The 20,750-nt window shown below is 36.8% G+C and overlaps 1 protein-coding gene across 2 annotated transcripts in view; it reads right to left on the bottom strand.

Moving 5' to 3' along the window:
- FAM184B (family with sequence similarity 184 member B) overlaps positions 1-20,750 on the bottom strand; it is a 38,836-nt gene that overhangs the window by 4,133 nt on the left and 13,953 nt on the right. For both annotated transcript variants that reach the window (XM_071556738.1, XM_071556739.1), the window contains exons 3-7: positions 14,432-14,542; positions 8,443-8,655; positions 7,062-7,215; positions 5,791-5,903; positions 5,203-5,381 (exon numbers count right to left, since the gene is read on the bottom strand). In XM_071556738.1, the coding sequence (XP_071412839.1) occupies positions 5,203-5,381; positions 5,791-5,903; positions 7,062-7,215; positions 8,443-8,655; positions 14,432-14,542 (770 nt within the window). The remainder of the gene's footprint in view (positions 1-5,202; positions 5,382-5,790; positions 5,904-7,061; positions 7,216-8,442; positions 8,656-14,431; positions 14,543-20,750) is intronic.

The raw sequence follows: 20,750 nt of genomic DNA, 5'->3' as shown, positions 1-20,750 counted from the left end.
AAGACAAACCACCATTTTGTGATTGGTTTTTTTTCTTTTTTTTCATATAGGTAAGCATTTTTAGAGGACTACCCCCCAATCTTATCATCTTAGAGTTATGTCAGAGTTTAAATAGAAAGATATATTTTAACATCTGAAAGGTTTGAAGCTTGCTTACATGCAAGGTCTCTCTTCTGGACCTCTGCCACGCAGTTAGGATAAGGGAAAAGGACAAGGGATATATAATCAGAGGGATTATTTCTGAGGGGCCTCTCCTGTACAAACTGAAGCACCAACAAAGTAGTTAACTCCACACAGGGCTGCGAAGTGCATTTATTTACATGAGTTAGTGGGGGCTGTCCTGCAAAATTTTCACAGGAGTGAGGAGGAGCAAGAGCTGCTTAACCTCAAAGACGCTCCTTTGCTGAGCAAAATTAAGTACAAGATCATGGATCAAGGCCTCTGGTATCATCTTTGATGAAGATGATTTTACACTTCATACAATTACTAGATGCTACATGCAAGTTTTAATTTAGCATTGTAAAACTTCATGTTTAGTGCTTTAGATTAAACAATATTCAGAAATTATTACAATGTAACTGGGTCTTTTTGGTTAGCAAAGACAATACCTATACACTTCTTTTGTCAATCTGTATAATATTCTATGTATGATTAATACAAAAATTATACATACTAAGAATAATAAATTCAAATAGAACTCATTACCACTATAAGCCAGAGTTCATTCAAATTACTTACTGATTTTCTAAGGAGAAAATCTTTGCTTGGAGATGTACCTGAGTGTTGCTGAACTCAGATATTATGTTTTCAATTTCCTTCCAGTGATGTTGTTTCAGTGTGGCCAGTTCTTTTTTAAGTTTGATATTGAGGTCTTCCACCAGCAGCCTTCCATTGGTATTAAAATATGTCTGAATTCTCATGTTTCAATACCAGTTTATTATCATTGATCCAAGCATGCAGTTTTGAGGTCTTTTATTGACTGCAAGGTTAACTGGGCACAGAGTTGGCTTCTCCCTACTAATTTGACTTAGACATTTTGGTAGCAATCTGAGCAGAACCACCTTAACACAGAAGAGGAAAATTATTTTGAAAAGTGCTTGACCTTCACCCTTCAGGAAATGGAAGGTATATTCCATAAAATGATGCTATTGGTATTCTGCCCAGGGTTAGTTTGTGCATTAATCTTAATGAGGAAACATGACAGTAAAGTACCACAGGAACTCACTTATATTAAGCAAAATTATGTTGAAATCTCTGGGATATTAACATGAGGCTTTGATGATATATTACCTCACATCATGGCACCAGAAACATTTAATAATGCCTACCATCACCCTAAAACTATTTTGGTTTTGGTTTTGTTTTTTTTTTTTAAAGTGAAGGTAAGAAATATTGCAACAGTGCCTTTAACTGTAACATTTATGTTTATCAGATAATTTACTTTGAATGATACTGCTATGTGATTAACATATGAACTGAAAACTGAAAAATGCCTAATGATTTTTCAAGCCTAACCATAACATTGCTTTCTAATACCAACTCCAAAAGCAAGAGACATCTATTGAAAAATCATAGTTAGTTTGTTGTATTTTGTCTGGTAATGCTTTGTTAAACCTTGGAGAAACATTTTCATTAATTCAGTGGAGAGCCCATGTTCTGTGGTTTAGTGATTGAAATAAAGATGCTCCACTTAGCAGATTAACAACTGTCATTTTCACAGAAGATATTCAGTTTACCTTTTCCTTTATTAATATTTTAATGTATTCCCAAACCTATTTCACTTGTTTCTTAAAGGCCAAAAGGTTCATGAAAGGTTTCTGCCCTTGAAATTACAACACAGCCATGCAAATGACTGATTTGGCACTTGGCATAAAATAAGCAGAAAAATAAGGGTAAAAAAGGGAGCAGACTCCCTGAAATGGATTGTTAGGGGTAGAATAAAAATTCTCCTTCATATAGCCATTTTGGCACTTGTTCCCTCTTTCTATAAAAATACCTTTGCTCTCATCGTAATCCTTGACAAAAACTTTCTGTATGGGAGGTAGAACTCACACAGTTCAAGAGAAGGGAAATGTGAATTATCACTTTAAGCAGATTACTGGTTTCACTTATTTGACAACAGTAGGATTAGTAATTTTAAATAATTCGTTATAAAAATTTGTCACATGCAAATAACAAGCCACTATCAGCTTTCAAATCAGAAAAAAACTATATGGCATAAGACAGGGTCATACTTGTTAAAGTAACAGTAAAAATAGCACTTATTTATATGCACTCACCAACTTAACTATTCCCCTACAGAAATGATTAGTCCTGCAAAGCCAAAACAAAAGCTGCAAGTTAATGTTTCAGGTCTTCCACGGGTTAATTTCAGAGCAGCTTGTAGCAGGTACCTGGTTCCATTTCAGCTCTTTGCTCCTACATCCTGTTATCTGGAGGGTTTCTGCTTACATAATTTCCATTAATGCTTCCTTCTCAATACTTACTGTAGTAGAGATACGCCATTTATTCCCTGTAAAGAAAATCCTCCATCCCAGCAGCCTTAGCATTTGAGGCCATTTAGACCTCATCACTGACACGTGAATAATTCTTCTCTTCATGAACAGAGGCTCTAAATTCCTTCAAGGTAGCTGGAGGGCACTGATGAAACTCTCTGGTTTGCAATTCTTTCTGTTGATCTTGCTTCAAAAGCTTGAAATGAAATTCACTTTGAAGTAACTCTCCAAAGAGTGCAAGGGGGAAAAAAAAGTTGCTCATTCTTTAAATATCTGCTGACTGGTAGACAGGAATAGAATTACTCTGGCGCTCTTTGATAGTCTGCAGAGAGACACTGAGTGCGTTTTTTTCTAGACTATATGGCTGTGGTGTGATGACCCCTGATAAGGCCTGATGGGTTGAGGAATTCGCCTCAGCCCCTGCAGGGATGCTCCTGGCCGAGGACAAAGGCTTTCGAACTGTTAAGATTAACATATGGTGGAGTGTTGTTTAAGGAATGACATGGCCCCCCTTTGCTATATCTTCTATGAGTGCTCAAAGGAGCCACCTCCCCTTGGGCATCTGCATCACCATCACCCCCCCCCAATAGAATGACTTTTAGCCACACAAACCACATGAAAGAAAAAAAAAGTATAAAAAGTGTTTGGAGTTTAAACTCCAGCAGAGAGGAGAGGAGAGAAGGAGAAATGCCAGTGTCTCTGTGAAGGTAACTGCTGCAGCTTGTCCTGTCCTCCTCCTCTTGGAACAATGTAGGGGTGAGGAGACCATGTGCTTTCTATTTTTTCTAACTTACTTTCTTTACTTTCTTCCTTTATACATTCTATCTTACCTTAATGCTAATAACAGTAACTTGCTTCACGCTTTGCTACTTTATATTGGTTATTGCTTTTTCCTATTCTTTATAAGACCAGCTCTGTTTTGCTCTACAGTAACTTGCTTGACTTTCAAGGTGCAGTTTCTTTTTTTCAACATGTATGTTTGATAAGAAGCAGCTCTGCTCTTCCCTTTTGTTTTGTGTTACAGAGAGAGTTGTGTACAAGATATTTTATTGTCTTATGTTATTGAATATCTGGATAAATGTTTTAGGTGGCTGTGTTTTAGTTAGTAGTTCTTTGTTGCTAGTTTCTGCTTGTTGTGAAAATGGGATACATTGCTGTATTGTAACTTGAGTTTAGTGTGTTTGTCTTTGTAAAATGTGTTTTGTGCTGGTTTCTTTTGTGGTCTTTATTATCAATTAAATACAATCTTGCAGCTGAACGTTATCACCGGCAAAGCAGAACCCACAATAACTGTCACATATTTGTATTAATAAATGTTATTTTGGGAGCTGTTGTGAGAAAAGTTCTTTTTTGGCTTCAGTGTGGCTTCACATTAGAAGTCAGATACCCTTCCAACCTGTGTGCTGTCAGTTAAAAGACAGACAGTGTTGGGGAACATAAGGCTCTGATTGTCTAGAAGCGCTTATTGCTAATAATTTTCTCCCTCGCTTAAGTGTGGTCCTCATATCAGGGGTTAGAATACCTTTCAGCTTGTGTTCTGTCCCAGTTCAGCGGGCAGTGCTGCGTTCATAAGGCTCTAATTTTTCTGGAGGTGCTTATTGCTAATATTTCTCCCTGGCTGAAGTGTAGCTTCATATCAGAGGTCAGAACCTCTTCCAACCTGTGGGCTGTCCGGTAGGTGGCAGACAGTGTTGGGGTACATAAGGATCTGATTGTCTGGGAGTGCTTACAGCTAATAACTTATAATTAATACAGTTAAGACTAGAAATCTTTGTATTTTTGTCTCCCTCCTCCCTTTCACATGACAATGGCCCATAATTTTAAAGGTTCCTTTAAGGGCATACTTTTCACAAAACCTTTTATATATACAGCTTTTGTTGCTAAGGGCATACATTCTACACCATTGCAAAATTGAATTGAAAGGTACCCATACACCAGATCCCTCAGTCAGTGCCATGGTCTAGTTACATGGTGGGGTTTGGTCATAGGTTGGACTCGATGATCTCAGAGGTCTTTTCCAAACTAATTCTGTGGTTCTGCACTTTTTCTGTCCACAAAGGGGAAGACTGCATTTACTGCAATGCACCACGTGTGCCGAGCCTGTGACTACACTAGAAGATATGGTCCCCCGTGTACAAGACAGCCAAGACTACAAGTCATCTTGCCCTTCCTGTGCCCTGAGAGCATCTCACAGCCCCAGGCTCCCATCCAGCCCAGAGGCGCTGTCAGTGTCCACTGACACTGCCCTTACTGCCCCAGTGGAAAGCTGACTGCTACAGCCAAACTAAGCAACTCTCATGGAGTATACACAGCATTCTCAAGTGTCCCCTTTGGAGCTAACATTGGGTTCAGCTACAGAGAGTACATATAAAAAGCTGATACTTGTTCTCAGAGACTTCTCTATTTTTTTAGTAGTTCTTGGGTGAGTTTGGGATTTGTTTATGTCTTCCAGTGCCTTTCAAAGACTGACATTATGCAGATTTTCTCAGGTTGCTCCTGTGGGGATACTCTAGACATATTTTTCTGTGACATATAATGAACAATTAGTTCAAATGCTTCTGTTATGGCTGGAGGGAAACAAAACTCCTAGCCTCTAAAATTAATACTTTAGAAAGATTCTGACATGCATTACACTTAGAACACTTCTGATGCTGACATTACTATTGAATCTCTAGATAACACTGTGAAGTGTGAATTTAAGGCAAACCTTCTGTGCTGTTTATCCTGAAGCTGTGCAGCTTCTTGCTTCTGTGACTCCAACTCAGCACTGAGTAACTCCATTGTGTCCTTCAAAAGTAAATTCTCTTTCTTGAGTTCAGAAATTTCACTCTGACATTTTTCCAGTTCATCGTGAAGAGATCTGATCTGGCTTTGGCTACTTCCTTCCTAAGAAAAAGGCCAAATTCAGTTATTCGCAGACTCTAATTTTTTAATCTTAAGAACTTGCTAGAATTGTGTGCATTGAATTTTTGTGATCTGATTTTTCATTATGCTATGTGCAAGACAAAATCTGTCATCAAAACTTCTTGAATATATTTTATAGTCTCCACAGAATTTATTTTATTGTAACATTCATTTACTTCTGTTGTAGATTCCAATCTTTAAATGGGAAAAAAAGCCTGTCCATAGGGAAAAATTATAAACAATGCTAACATTTAAAGTGAGAAATAGGGGAAGGAAACACATTCCATTTCTGTAAGAGACTATACACTTTTATTATCCCTAATGAGAGCATTTTGATAGTACTGCTTTCACTAAACAAAACTTAGCAATGATGTAGGAACTGGTCTCTTGCCTGTTGCTTCTTCAGTGTCCTCACACTCCTCAGTTCCATTTGCAGTTCTTCTATTTGTTTCTTGAGGTTAGTGCATGATGTCTGTTGCTCAGAGAGTTCCATCCTTAGAGTTCCTAGTTACAATCAGATGGACAATTATTTAGGCAATCAGAGGCCGTCTGGATGGGGAAGGCTGATATATGCAATGTAGATGAAAACATGAACACATTACATTTTGCTTTGTTCCTCAGCTCCTTCCCCAGTAAGCATAATGGCCTCCTATTACTCAAGAGGTAACTCAGTTGAGCCATAGTAACATGATGAGGAGCTACAGTAACAATGATTGAAGGCCAGAATCAGAGAGGTAATTCCCTAACAGTTGTACTGCAGAGTACACCACTGGAATTGCTTCTTCTAATCTTGAACTTTCCTGGAGCATCCCTGAGCTTCCCTGGTAAGACTACTGGTGTTTTATAGAGGGCCATAAGGCAAACTGAGGAGAATTCTGATTGTGTTAGAGAAGTAAAAGACTTGTGTAAGCTTATCTGTCACGTACTGCAACTTTTGTGTATACTGGGTAAAAGTATCAGGATGGATCAAGTACAAGGAGAAAGTTGTTTTTATCGCTCCCTGTTGTCTTCCTGCAATTATTCTTGAAGAACAACAGAATCTGTCTGTTGAACAAACAAACTTTAGACAGCAAGAAATCTTTCTAGCAAATTTGAATTACTTAAAATCAAGAAGAGAATCCTGTTTGTATGTAAAATACTTTCAAATTATTCTTTAATTAAAAAAACCTTTTATATGTGAGCTTTAATAACCTGAGATTAAACGTGGAGATATTATGCATCTTCCTAAAACAGTGTTCTGTTTAGTTCTGAACAGTTTATGGCACTTTCAAAACTGACTAAACAATACATAGAGAGCAACTGATCTCCATTGCTGATCTCAGTAAACAGAATTGAACAACATATAATAATTCTTATTATTATAGAAAAAAAGAGGAAATTCATATACACTAACTACATTTTTCCAATTTAATACACCTGATAATGCATATTTGAATGTTGTACACCAGACTACGCTCTCAGCAACATTCTGCTGCTGACAGCTGAGGGCCAGGTTAACAAGGAATACTATCTGTATTGCTGAAATTGAAGGGTATGGAAAAGGAGGTTCACAAAGACCTGAGTTCCCAGAAGATGGAAAAGGAAATGAATGGGATGAAATTCAGTGCTTCTGAGTATATGTTTAATCAAGCAGTAGGAGCTGTGCATGATACGAGACTATACCTAGCAGCAGGGCTTGCTGCTTCTGTATCTGCTCAAGTTCATCATGTAATTCTTTCTTTGCTTTCTCCTCCAAGGTTTGTATTTCCAGCCTATGAGACTGATGTTGGATCTTGAAAGTCTCACTAAATTCCTTTTTCAAACGGTCTTCTGCCTCCTGTAAGCAAAAGCACCCCCCCCCAAAAACAAAGTAGTTGGAGCCTATTTATCAGTGTGTTTTACTTATAATGCCAGAATAAATCTGAACTTCCATTGTAGAACTTTTGTTTTTATCACCACTTTACAAGACACTTTATCAATGAAAACATAACAATGAGCTTAAGATAAAATTTAACATTTAATAGGTACAAGATAAATTATCAAAATATCACCTCCTAGATTTGTTGTACTTGATGAAATAATAACACTGACATGACATCTTTGCACTATTTGACGTGAGAAAGATGTTTTATCCTTCAGCAAACAAAGCCCTCAGATCTGACCTGTTTGTCATTACTTATCACAGTGTATCAGATTGGCATCTATCTTTCCTTGTATCATTCTTGGCTAAAACTTCCACTGTCATTAGAAGTACTGCTGATACACTGTAAATGATGAAGCAGTTGCTCTGCAGTGGCTCTTGAACTCCTATCTTCAGTTTCATTATTAACAATTCACTGCCTTCCGCTTGATTTTGCTTAAACTGGATTTTTTTTCTGAATATATAAAAAAGATATTAAATTCTGCTTAGGGGGGTTTCACTAGCTATGTTTTATAAGGTTCTCTAAGCTGTGTGAATCAACAGGGGCATCTGAACTCCATGTCACAATTACATTTACATTTTAAAGTTGATTTTTTCTCAAACAGCAACAGTCTTTAGAACCTTAGTACATTGTATTAACATTCTGTCACTGAAATAAATCCATTTGAACCTTTAAAAGCTTACTGAATTGATTTCTTTAAGGTATGTAAGTCAATACACGTCACTATACAACGTCTACTATACTTTTCAAGTATTTATGTATAAAATAATAGATGAAAAATAATAAAACTGAGTCCTGTTATTAATACACACAGGAATTCCCTTGTATTTCTGAAGCAGGAGCACAGATAATGGTGCTTGTATTAATTGCAGCCTAATTGTAGGATATATTATTTTATGAAATGTTTATTCACACTGTGGTCTAAGTTAAAAACTTAAAATTATTAAAAAACCTAAACAAACAGATAAATAAACAAATAACCCAGCCTGATGACAATGAGGTTTCAGAATAACTCAATATATGCAACAATGGCAACCCATCATTAAGGTAACTGAAGATAACTGGGTTTTGATAATCAGCTCTCACTAAAATGGTTTATCCCATAAATACAATTTTTTTATATTAATATGTAGTAAACTGACCTTTAGTTCCTGATTTTTGCTTTTCTCCAACATTTTTAAGACCTTTTGATGTGATGCCTCCAACTGCAGTTTAACATTTTGGTTTTCTTTAATGGTGTTCTGAAGATCCTGCAAAAGCTTCTCTTTTTCTTTGTTGGACTGTAGATTATGTTTCTTCAGTGACTCCTTGAAATTATTTGCTTGTTGGTCTAATATTTGCTTCAGCTGAGCCACCTTCCAGAAAAGTAAGTTAGCAGGATAGGATTAATGGCTGCATTCACAATGGAGAGGAATTATGCAAAGGTGAGTGTATTTTATGAACTTGTGTTGCTCTGTGAAAAGACAGCAAGATGCTCACTTTGTGCAATGGGCTCTTTTTTTCAGTGAAGAATAACAACCCTTTTGCATATACTGTCTGTTGCTCATCAAGTACTTGCTAAAAATGATTTCTTTTGAAATAATCTCCATCTCACACATGCAATCCATAGTTCAATTTGCGCAATTATTATGTCACAAAAAAGGAGGTAGGCCTAAGGTTGTGCTTATTGCTGTTCTGGAGATGTAACACTGCAGAGTCCACTTACATAGAGCAGTGCATTAGAACCAATGGAAATAAGAATTCTGCATATCAAGCTTCAGATTTATCCTAATTACTAAGCACAGTAGATGAGTACAATGGTTGACAGAAAAGTAACAAAAAAATACCTGTTTATAAGAGTAAGTTAATGGGGTTTGTTGTGGTGGGGAAGGAAGGAGGAGTCTGTACTCTTTTCTATTAGCAGGTTTTCTCAATTTTCAGCAGAAATTTGTATTTGTCATAACAAACACCATAGCTGTGAAATTGTGAAAAACTGCCCTCTGCATAGGAACATGCATACTTAGTAAGGCAAATTAGTGGTTTTGCTGCCATATCTGAGTTCCAAGTCAGACTTTTTGCTTCCTGCAGTACCTTCACATCTCTTGCATTTTCTTTTGGGAGAACATGTAAAAGAGGATGGTCTTTCTCATTTTATATGCTTTTACTTTTTAGCCTTAATCAAACTATGAAAGGAAGTAGTTTCCATCCTTATGATTTCATGTGACGTAAAGGATTGAAATTATGTTACACTCATCTGCAATGTGGATACATTATGGATTATAACCCATTCCTGTGCTCTTTTCTTACCTCTACACTGACACATGTTCTGTTTCTCTTCAGTGCTGCCTTGATTAATGCCGTGCATACAGTAGACAGACTGTTAGCTGAGGAAGCACTGCAGCTTTAGCTAGATAAATATCTGCTTGTAACTTCAGCTGCACATTTGTGGCCCTTTTGGATGCAGCACTACAAAAGCTACATGAAGATTTACTACATGTGCTGAGGTGTCTCTGTCATTCCACACCTCATTCACACTGCTCCTTCCAGTACATTTTGATCTACACAGGAGAAAAGGTGGTAAGATATGCAAAGCCCTTACTTCTCACTAACTACCTGGGCACAGTCAGCACTGTGCTGTCCAAAGGGAGATATTGGTGAACTATGCCAGATCTCTCCAAATGATAGTAAATCTTTCTCATGATGGCTAAATGTACTCCTGCTAGCTCATGGCCCTGTTCTTTCTCACATCTATTGGGCATCCTGTCTCCTCTTCTCCAAATGATGTGTTTTCTCCTTTCCTCCTCCTGAGGCTCTTTCTCCACTCCCAGATGGATCACAGACCTTATTCAAGTACTCTCTAACCCTGTATTATTCTCATATGTTCCCAGAACAGAACTGTGCTCCCAAGGCTCAAAATGCTGAAACCACCAAGCTTGAATCAGTTCCCAGGGTTTCAACTCCTTTTGGAGAAAGGACATTCTGTATTTCAACTACATTACATTGTCCCTTGACTTTTCTTTGCTTCTAGTCCTGATTTCTGCTTTTATCGTTTCTTGGCATCTGCTCCCATCTCTCTGGAATTCGTACAAGTCTTTATGTCCCAGAAATGAATCCTGATATTAGAGAAGAAAAATTAATTTGAACCTTTTTTTGAAATACACCTTAGACAGAATTATTTCTACTTGATAAATTTGTCCTATTTTAATTGGATTCTGTTGCTTTTATTTTTTTCTACACAGCAACTAAGTAGGTTCCTGAAAACATTGTTGAAACTTCTTGTATTTGGTCTGTTGGTAATTTATGGTTTGGGGTAAAAAGTTTGCATTCACAGAATACCAGATGAAGATGATTTGTTTATGTGTAAGCACTATTCATATGAAACACAAATGTTTATGAACTTCATATGCTTTGGAGATAGCTCAAAACCTGTTACTTGAACACACATATATCATGAGAACAACATAACTTCCTTTACTAAATCTGGATTCTGTATCTCTGTGAGCAGCTACAAAAATGAACTATTGTTCTATTTTTGATTAGAACTGCTGTTTCTATACACAAGTCAATATACTGCATTCCTTCCATTTCAATAAAAGTTTGTTCTTCACATAGTTAACTATGGCTTCTTCTGTTGTGTCATCCAATTAAACACACACAAAAAATATTTGTCTGAAATACTTAGTGAAGAATAACTGCCAAATACTGTTCTTCATGAAAATCATCAATTGTCTTTAACATGTGATGGGATCTATCTGTGGCCTGGATACACTACAAGAGCAGGCAGATGTCAGATCCACTTGTCAACCATAGTTTTGTTTTAGAGCTGCTGCAATTTTTTTTTCCTAAATATGTGGTAAATCATAAGATTTAATCAAAAGGGGCACTTAGGCTTCTAGTTTCAGGTAAAACACTTACTTTGTCTTCACACCTATTGAACTCAAGCCAATGTTCCTATATAAAAAAAAGGAAACACTGAAGATTTTAGGTCCTGTAGTTCTTTATAAAACTAAGCCTTGATGTGAAACAATGTTGTACAATCACTCTATCAGCTGATGAAGTGTGCATTAGCATTACTACACTCAAGAATATAATTTTTTGCTGGGCTTTCTTAAAGTGAGTAAAAAGAATGTGCCAGAAGAGTAGGCTGTATATTTTCTAATAGAAAAATTGAAAACAGGAAAAATGTCGCTTGGAATACTTCCTAAGCAAATTAAATAGTCATCACAGCAGGAAATATGAAAAGAGGCATATATAAACTTTGGTTTTGGTCACAACATTATACACCTTCCAGACTTTTTACAGACAATTACTGGTTCAAAGCACTTCTAACATGGAAAAAAGATCAAGCTAACTAGAAATAGGCTAAGCAGTAAATTGGTAGCAACAGAGAACACAATGTAATAAGAAATCAGATAGAAAAGTGGATTTAAAAAAATATTTCTCAGTGATTAAGGGGCAAAGCCTTACAGAAATGTATCAGGCATATAAACACATTCTTTATCATGAAGCTACTTCTAACATATTAGAGGCTAAGAAACAAAAATTTCCATTTCATGAGGTCACCTTCTCCTGTCTTTCAATTAATAGGGCTTTCAAATCCACCAGTGAAAATCCTCCTCTGGAATGTTTTGCAGTACCCAAGTATTGTACAGTGCTTCAATACTTCAAAACAGACAGCCAGACCCTTAGTTTGTTTAAACCGATAAGGCAACATTTAAGCCAACTCAGGACAGAATCTATTCGGATACTCTTACTATTAACAAACTAGCAACACTGTAGGACTTTGTGTTTTATAATGCCTTCCTGCTGCAAAACAAAGCTTCTTGAAAAAACTGTAGTTCTAATACTATTACTAATTCACTTTTATCCATAAGATTTACATAAAGTGACCTTAAAGAAGTGAACAATACCTAACCACAGTATAAACTCAAGGCAACAGTATCTTTTTAGGCTATGCTGAATTCTTTTCAAATTTCAGGGTTAGGTTTGCACTTGACCTTTCTCCTGACAGCTGTCACTGCCTTCCACTTACAGAAAAAATGAACAATTATTAATAAAAGATGGCTGGTAAGTTTTGAAACATTTCAAAAGTCTTTCAAGTTTCATTCTTTTCTAACTATAATTACTGTCTTTATTTTGGGAATGATGGCTCGATGCTTTTGAAGAACTTCTCTGACTTTGATAACCCATGGATAAAAATACTTGGCAAGTAAAAGGCTCCAAATGCCATCATAGTTGGCTCCTCCATTTGACTTCTACTTTGACTAATTTAATTCATTGTGCTTGCAAGCACAGTTTCTCAATGCATTGTTAGGGGATGGATTTATATAAAAGACTCAAAATTGCCTTTTGATGTAGCATACAAAGGCACTTCAGTTGAGAATTTGTTCATAGTCAAAGCCGCCAAATGCTACAGGGTTTCACTCCCACTATGATACTATTACATCATAACAGTAATATAGTATAAGAAACAACAACAGAATAAAGAAATTATATTTTACTGGGGTTTTTAGGCTTATTTCACAGTTACTTAAGTCCACTGTTAACAGCTTTCCTAAACTTGCAGCAAATCCTGACCAGAAGGAAGAGTGTGAACACGCTCTACTGCTGCTATGTGGTGGTACCTCCAAGATCCATCTAAACCCTGGGCATTGCTGTGCTAGCATTGTTCAAAGATGTATATGATAAGGTGATGTCTTCACTTCCATGTCACAATATCTAATTGCAGAACAGAAGCACAGAATAACAGAGTATCCTGAGTTGGAAGGGACCCACAAGGATCATCAAGTCTAACTCCCAGCCTTGCACAGGACAGCCATGTGCCTAAGTGTGTTGTCCAAATGCCTCTTGAACTCTGTCAGGCTTGGTGCTGTGACCACTTCCCTGGAGAGCCTGTTCCAGTTCCCAACCACAATGTGGATGGAGAACCTTTTCCTAATATCCAACTTAAACCTCCCCTAACACAACGTCAGGTCATTCCCTCAGGTCCTGTCACTGGTCCCCACAGAGAAGAGATCAGTGCCTGCTCCTCCTCTTCCCCTCACAAGGAAGTTGTAACTGCAGTGAGATGTCCCCTCAGTCTCCTCTTCTCCAGGCTGAACAGAACCAGCACCCTCAGCTATTCCTCATGCGGCTTCCCCTCAAGGCCCTTTGTCATCTTCACTGCCCTCCTTTGGACACTCTCTAATCGCTTAATATCTTTCTTATACTGTGGCACCAAAACCCTTTAACACGTGTTAAAGAGATCCTGTAGTGCAAAACCAAGGAACTAGAGGGCCTTAATGAATTTGACCCACACAGGATCTCACATTCCTCCTTCCATCCTACGAAATAGATGTAAATCTGATTTCTTTATCCAGAAAAATCTCATTAATACAGAAATACTGCCACTTTGAAGTGCAACACCAGAGAGATGAAATTACCATGCTTCTGTCTCCTCTGCCTAGTGCTTTAGTTATGTCAGCCCAACTACAAATGGCTCTTATGCAGCCAAGGAAGATATTTTTAGACCTGAAATTGTATCCAGGTTAGAACTAGATTAGTAACAGCACATTGCCTAACCTTTGAGGCGGAAGCTCTGGGCTGAGGCATTGCAAATTTCCATCTGGGAATCATGCCATCAGTGAAACAAAATGTGTAGTAAATGGTGCTTTCTTGGCTGCCTTAATGGCAGGAAACAAGTTGGAATTACTTCCCTTCATTGGCTGTACTGTCAATTAATTAGTGTGATACAAGAGGATGAGCAGTTAGAAAACAGAGGTTTGTTTCATATTTTTCTGTCCTGAACATGTGACTCCAAGAAAAGTAATTTGATGACTCATGGCCTTACTTCTTCCACTTGCAAACCTTAAGAATAATTAGTCCTGTAGACAAAGTCAGACCCACCATGCAACCCCAATATAGCCAAATCCCTCACCACAAGCCTTAGTATATCTCCAAAGAAAAATGAAATTTATCAAAATAAATAGGCTTGTCAAAATCTTCACAGATGTTTAGAAACAGCTATTTCTGTTATATTCTATCTGGAGTCTTTGGACATTTTCTTGAATGATAATCATAACAAATAATATTAAAATTTAATCCAGAATTGTTCAGATGGGATGAAAAATGAAGAGCCCTTTTATTACTGGCCTACATTTATGCTCAGTTTACCTCGAGTGAAGAGTTTTGAAGTTTCCCAGTTAGTACTTCTTTCTCTTTCTCCAGTTGTTTTAATTCACACTCAGATTTTCTTTTAAATTCATCTAGCTGTGTCTGGAGCTCCTAAAATAATTAAAAAAAAAAGAAAATAAAAGAAAGGAAAGAAAGAAAAGACAAAGGCATGCAACAGCTGGGATAAAACAGAGCATAAAAAAGAAAACACGTTTCTTCTACATTAACCTACATAAAAGAGCAGTTTATACAACAGTACATGCTACTGTCTTTTAATGCCACTCATGTATTATTCAATTAAAAAGTATAAACCGCTTGGTTTGGTTCTTTCTAACACCAGTGTGAGACAACACTGTTCACATAATCCTAATCTTTGACTGAAAGCTTCCCTGCTGTGGAAAACTGTACAGCATGAAGAGTCAGGCTGTTTTGCCTCGAGTGGTGATACTATTCAAAAATAATTTAGTATGTAAGAGTCCCCCACAAGATCTGAAAAAGCATAAATATACCTTGGCCATATAAATAACAAGAAGACTAACTAATGGGCAATTAAATGGAAGCACTGTCTGATAGCATCCATAAAGAAAATCACAGTGAGGAAGTAAAAATAAAATAAAATAAAACTGAAAAAAACCCCTGAGGACTATATAATCACCTGATTGCTGAAAATAGTTGAAAAATCAGTGATAACACCAGTTGCAAGACAGCTCTTCCTATTTGTGCCAATTTGCTGACTCAAAAAACATTCTTTAACTTCAGACACTACAAATGGAGGAAACTGAGAAAAAAAATAGGAACACCTCCCCCATCCTGTGCAGCCCCTTCTCACATATCTCACCCTGTTTAAAACTTAAGTAGCAATTAAAGGATGAAATTAAATAGATATTGCAAGGGAGAAATTAGCTTTAGTTCTGCCTGCACACAAAGGAGAGGATATAGTCTTTTTGATTAAAACCTAAAGATCAGGTGCAACATTTTCTCTACAACTCTGCCAACTGACTTTTTGCTCTATATCTTAATTTTTCTATCTGGAAAACAGATATAATACTTCTCAAACAGCTGTTATAGGCATTAATAATGAAAAATATTGTAAGTTTATTTGTTTCAATAACTCAAGATTTTTCTTATTTAACTGATAGGAATGGCTAAGAAGAGATGATTACAAGCAATAATATTTATTGCCTATAAGCAATAAATGTCTACTCCTATGCCTTTTTTTCTAAAGCATGCAATGCTTGATATTTAAACTTGATCTAACTCACATGAAGAGCTTCAGCCTGGCACAATTTTAAGTATACCTGTACAATCTTATAACAAGAAGAATACACTATAAAAAAGGCAAAGTCATTATCATAAGGCTGATACCAGTGTAACCACATACCTTGAAGCACTGCATCTTCACACACTGATCAAACATGAGCCCTTTCACAGGCAGATAAAATAATTTACTCACACAGGCAGGATTTTGAGAAATGAGATTGCGTAAATGTATAAACTCCAACAGTTTCATGGAAATAAACTTTTCCAACAAGCAGTAAACACAATTCCTAGTGTCCAAAATCAGGAAGGTATTATGAAGCTCAACATTTAGTGATAGCAGCTGCATGCTTTTTATGACTTGACAACTTGTCAGCAAGTGGTTTAATTATTCTCAAGTAAATATTGAACTCAGAAAGTTACAGCAGTGCTAACTGCAAAAAATGGGTAGAAGCACATTCTTAGCACTGAGAATGGTCTAAAGAACACTTGACCAGTAGTTTGATTGTCCAGTTCTACAAACTGCTCTAATTAACCCTTTTTTCTGTCTAGAGGGTGTCCTACAAACACACAAGTATATTCCTTAGTTTGTGCCCAAATTTGGCAAACCACTTGGCCATGCACTGAGTTATAAGCTTCATTAAGCATTAAAGCAGGTGCCTAAAGCTAACACGTGTGTCAGGGTTCTCCTCCACTTCAATAGATTTCAGCTCACGTTTAGGTTCCTACTGCACAGAAACATTACAGACTGCAAATTTCCCAAAGCCAAAGGATTCAGTCACAGGCAGCAGTTTACATGAAAGTGAAATTATTTGAAGGATCTCTTAAGCCAATCACCGCTAATGCGCATCAACAAGAAGAATTACAGTCCAACTACTTAAAGCACACTGAAAATAGGCATTGCTCAGGTAGGCTGACTGTATCCATGAGAAGATGAGCATGCTTTCTGACTAAAGTTAAATAAGGACATAAATATACATATATATATTTGGGGGTGTGTGTGCATATATTTGTTTGTAAATAGTTGTAATTTCATTGGTAACACATGCACTCTGAATTATTTACGAACTCTGCAGAATTATATCCTTTACCTAAACAATGCAAAATTTTTATTAAATCAATTTATCCGAGTATTTCACAGCACAGGTCCATGAAAATTTAAGTCACAAGTTGGAATAACACCCACATTTTTCTTCAGGAGGGATCTTATATAAATCACTCCAACTGCCACATGCAAAGCATGCAAGGATAAGTGTTGCTGAAAGGCCATTTATCACATCAAGGATAAATTCACCTTCCTGTCTGTGGAGCTTTCCACAGAAATACATCAGTGGGACCTTTTCTTTCCTTCAGTAAGATCATAGCAAGAAAAGCCTGGCATTTTATGTTAATTCAAAGTGCCCACAGTGAGCATAATTCAAATGATGTCACTGTGACCAATAAGATTAAACCCAGATGAATTAAAGCATCTATAAATACCTTCTGCACTTTTTTCTTTCAGATTCTATGAAGCTTTAGACTGGCCTGATTTCCTTTGTATGCTTCATTACAAGATCTACCATCATTTTTTTAACAGCTATTCCTTCAGACAAATCTTTTCCTTATGGGACTGATGCTTGACTTGAAAAAGAAAGTTCTCTCTGTTATTCATGCCCTCTTTGTAAGTAGCTACAATTTTATAGTCTATAAAACATACTAGATATATAATATGCAAAAAGCCAGGCTAGAATTCCGGGGTCACAGCAGTCTATTTTGTAGTGAATATCCTATTTAGGTGGAAATACTGCACTGAAAAATACTGGCTTTATTTTAGTTAACAATGTAGAACTGTACTGATTCAGGATGATCAGCCTCTCCTGCAGTCTAGGAATGGTTTTGGATTTTTTGCTGTTCTGGTTTGAGCTTGGGTGTGTAACCCACTTCCACCCATGCAGGCCTCCCCAAGGATAACTTTAGTCCTGTGAAAACGTACGGTGGACAATTTGTTTTTTCTTATGTCTCTGATGCCAGGTCTAATTTTCCAGAATTGTAGCATAACAATAGTTTTAGAGAACTAAAAAGTACAGAAGAGATTCAGGGCTGGACAGTTGCCTAACGGGAGACATTGCACAGAGGGAACTCTTGGGACACACACATTTCTCATTGTACTGAGTATTATTTCTGCATTGCTTTTCAGAATAAATGTTTTCTATATTAAAAAACAAATAAATCAGTATTCCAACTTGACCTCAACAGAAAAAGTCTGCTTTGGGCATTGTTCTTTTTAAGGTTTTGGTTATAGCAGCAGTTGAACACTCAGCCCTGGTATCCTCAAGGTTGTCCATAGTTTCTTTGCTGCCTTTGCAGCAGCTCATGAAATTCAGATTATGAACACAAGTTAGTGCTCCACTGAATGAGCTCAGAGGTCTGAGAATCTTACACGATTGACTGCTGCACAATAATCCAAAAGCAATTAATCTTAAAAGAAAAACTACATTGACTTCAGCGCTTTTGGTATGCCATGCCTTTGAACATTTGAATCACCTATTAAAGCTCTTGCACACCTTCAGAGCTGCCATTTTTCTGACTGTTTGGGACAAGTCATTTGCTGCAGCTGCGTTATTTGATGTTTCAGTTCATCTACTTTATTAACAGCTTTGCTTTGGGAATTCAACATCGATTTCTATCTTCTGTGGTAACAAAATTTGTATTTCAAATAACGTAAATAACATGTAGAATTTCCAATATAAGTGGCTACTAACAAGGGAAATACTTCAGAATGACATTAATGAGCATCTTACCTACTTTATGCAGGATTTCCTTTTCTTGATGTGTATTTCTCTCTTTGACTACACTTATATCTTCTTCCACTTTTTCACTATACCTTTTAATCCTAGAATTTCTTGCTGTGTTGACTTAAGCTACACTTCCAAATCCTAAAATATGTATGCCAGTATTTCCATGTTCATTACAAACGTCCTTTTCTTGTCATAAGAAATAAATGGTCATTTTCTCTCTTGGTGTAGTTCCATGACATAAATCTTTCACCTGAAAAATGTGTTTTTTTGCTCTTACATAACCTTTAAACTGTCTCTGCTGCCAGAGCATTTGTAATGAGGAGCCATTCTGTCTCATGTAGTAAGCATCATTGTAAAGTGAACACTCATCAGGAGTTACCACCTAAAAGATGTCTGAAATTATCCTAAACTTGAATCAGGTTATACTCCCAATAATTTCATAACAATTTATATTAAAAGGTAATGAATATTAGTTTGGGATTTTTTAAGATGCTGGAATACAAGAAGTTTGTAACATAATCCATAATATACATGCCTAAACTCGGAAAAAAATGCCTGCTACTGACTTTCCTGGGAATTGTCTGTCCATAACTAAAGAAGGCAAAAATTTGAACCATATTTAATGTTCTATTTTTGGAGGTTCTAGTTTCACTTTTCAGATGATACTGCAATATTCCTTCAGATAAAATTAGCATTTGTTCCTATATGAATGTTGAGTAAAACCTCATGGGTTAAAACTAACTCATATTTAACAACCTCTGTAGCTCAAAACTTCAAGGTAAGCTTGTTCCTTTTACCTCTGGCATATGCCAAAATTCTTCCAAAACTAGACTAAACAGATCAGACTTAGGGACTTGCCACCCTTTGCGTTCTCTCTTCTACAGTAATAACAATAAATGTGCACTAACGTGATGCCTTCCATCGATAAGTCTCAAACCTCTGGGCATACACTAAGGAGAAAACAGAAAATTCATTTTGCTTAAACAGTCCTTTCAAACCTTATAATAACTTTTCTTGCTAGTATTTACTGATGCTCAGAGATATTACTGATTGAAGAGATGTTTCTATTTCCTAGTCTGCCACGGTTCACAAGAGTCTGAAAAAAATGCAGTATTTAATGGTGGCAGAAGAAATACTCAACTTAGAAAGGAGACACTCCTACTCTTTTATTTAGACTGTAAACAGAAAATAACATCATGTCTCACTCTTTCCCTTCTTCCAGATTTATCCAAGTCTGAGGCTATCTCTGCAAAGATTCAAGGCAATATGCTCCAATAGTATGTAAATCAGCCTCATTCCACAGACTTAGAAGATCTGAAATGTATGAGTTGAGCATATGTCCTTCAGAAAATATTTCAGTTTTTTCCAGCTGATACTGAATTTAGAAAATAAATTGCTAATGACACCACCTTCTTATTTCCATTTCCTGTCATATTTGACATTATTTATTTAGAAAATACTGTCTTTCTTATGCAATACATCAGAAAGGTAAACCATGTGCATAAATTTTTATGTGTTCATTCTTCCTTCCCCCTGAACGTTTTTTCAAGTACCCACAAAAAAATTAAGATCTTGCTTTCCCTCTTCTCCTCTATTGCTTCTAACTTCTATGAGCCAGGACAGTTTTTGTTACTGAAACAGATATTACAGATTTCTCTGACTCAGTTTAAAAAAATGGCTTATCTGCATCTCTGCCATTCATTATATCCTCTCTACTTTTCTGTAGAAGATAGGGGTTGTTCTGCTACAGATCTACACACTGAGAGAATGAAATCTGAATAATGCTAGGCAAGGTGTATTCAATTCATCCTCTGATCTTGTAAAACAAAAAGGCAATGACTGTATGGAAGGCTGAACTCCCTCAAAGAACATCCTCACAGAAGAGGCCCAGAACTCTGCACCATCAGCAAAATGATACTGGCAAGCAAGATGTGAGTGCAGATGGTTAAAACAGCTAAGAGTTGTCTTGGAAGAACACAACTGACTGTGCTGACCCTGCTCTCTACAGAATTCAGGGGCTCTCTTATTCTAAAAGAAATAAATCTTCTTTTCCACTTGGGAACAATCCTTGTTTAGACCTTCATAGTGTTTTCTTATCCAATACGCAAGACTGCTGTCATAGGGCTGGGAGCACATCTGGTAGGTGAGTTCCTGTGATGTGAAGGACCAAGAGTATTGGAATGACGTCAAACTGTTGAGCACAGAGCATGACTGGGAGCTTCAGCTTCAGCTCAGCACCTCTCCTGCACTTTGACCTTATGTACCAAATGCAGCTGGTTGGCAGA

The sequence above is a fragment of the Pithys albifrons genome, chromosome 5 (assembly GCF_047495875.1).
Source record: "Pithys albifrons albifrons isolate INPA30051 chromosome 5, PitAlb_v1, whole genome shotgun sequence".
In the NCBI taxonomy this organism is placed as follows: domain Eukaryota; kingdom Metazoa; phylum Chordata; class Aves; order Passeriformes; family Thamnophilidae; genus Pithys; species Pithys albifrons.
This window is presented reverse-complemented; position numbering and strand designations above follow the sequence as displayed.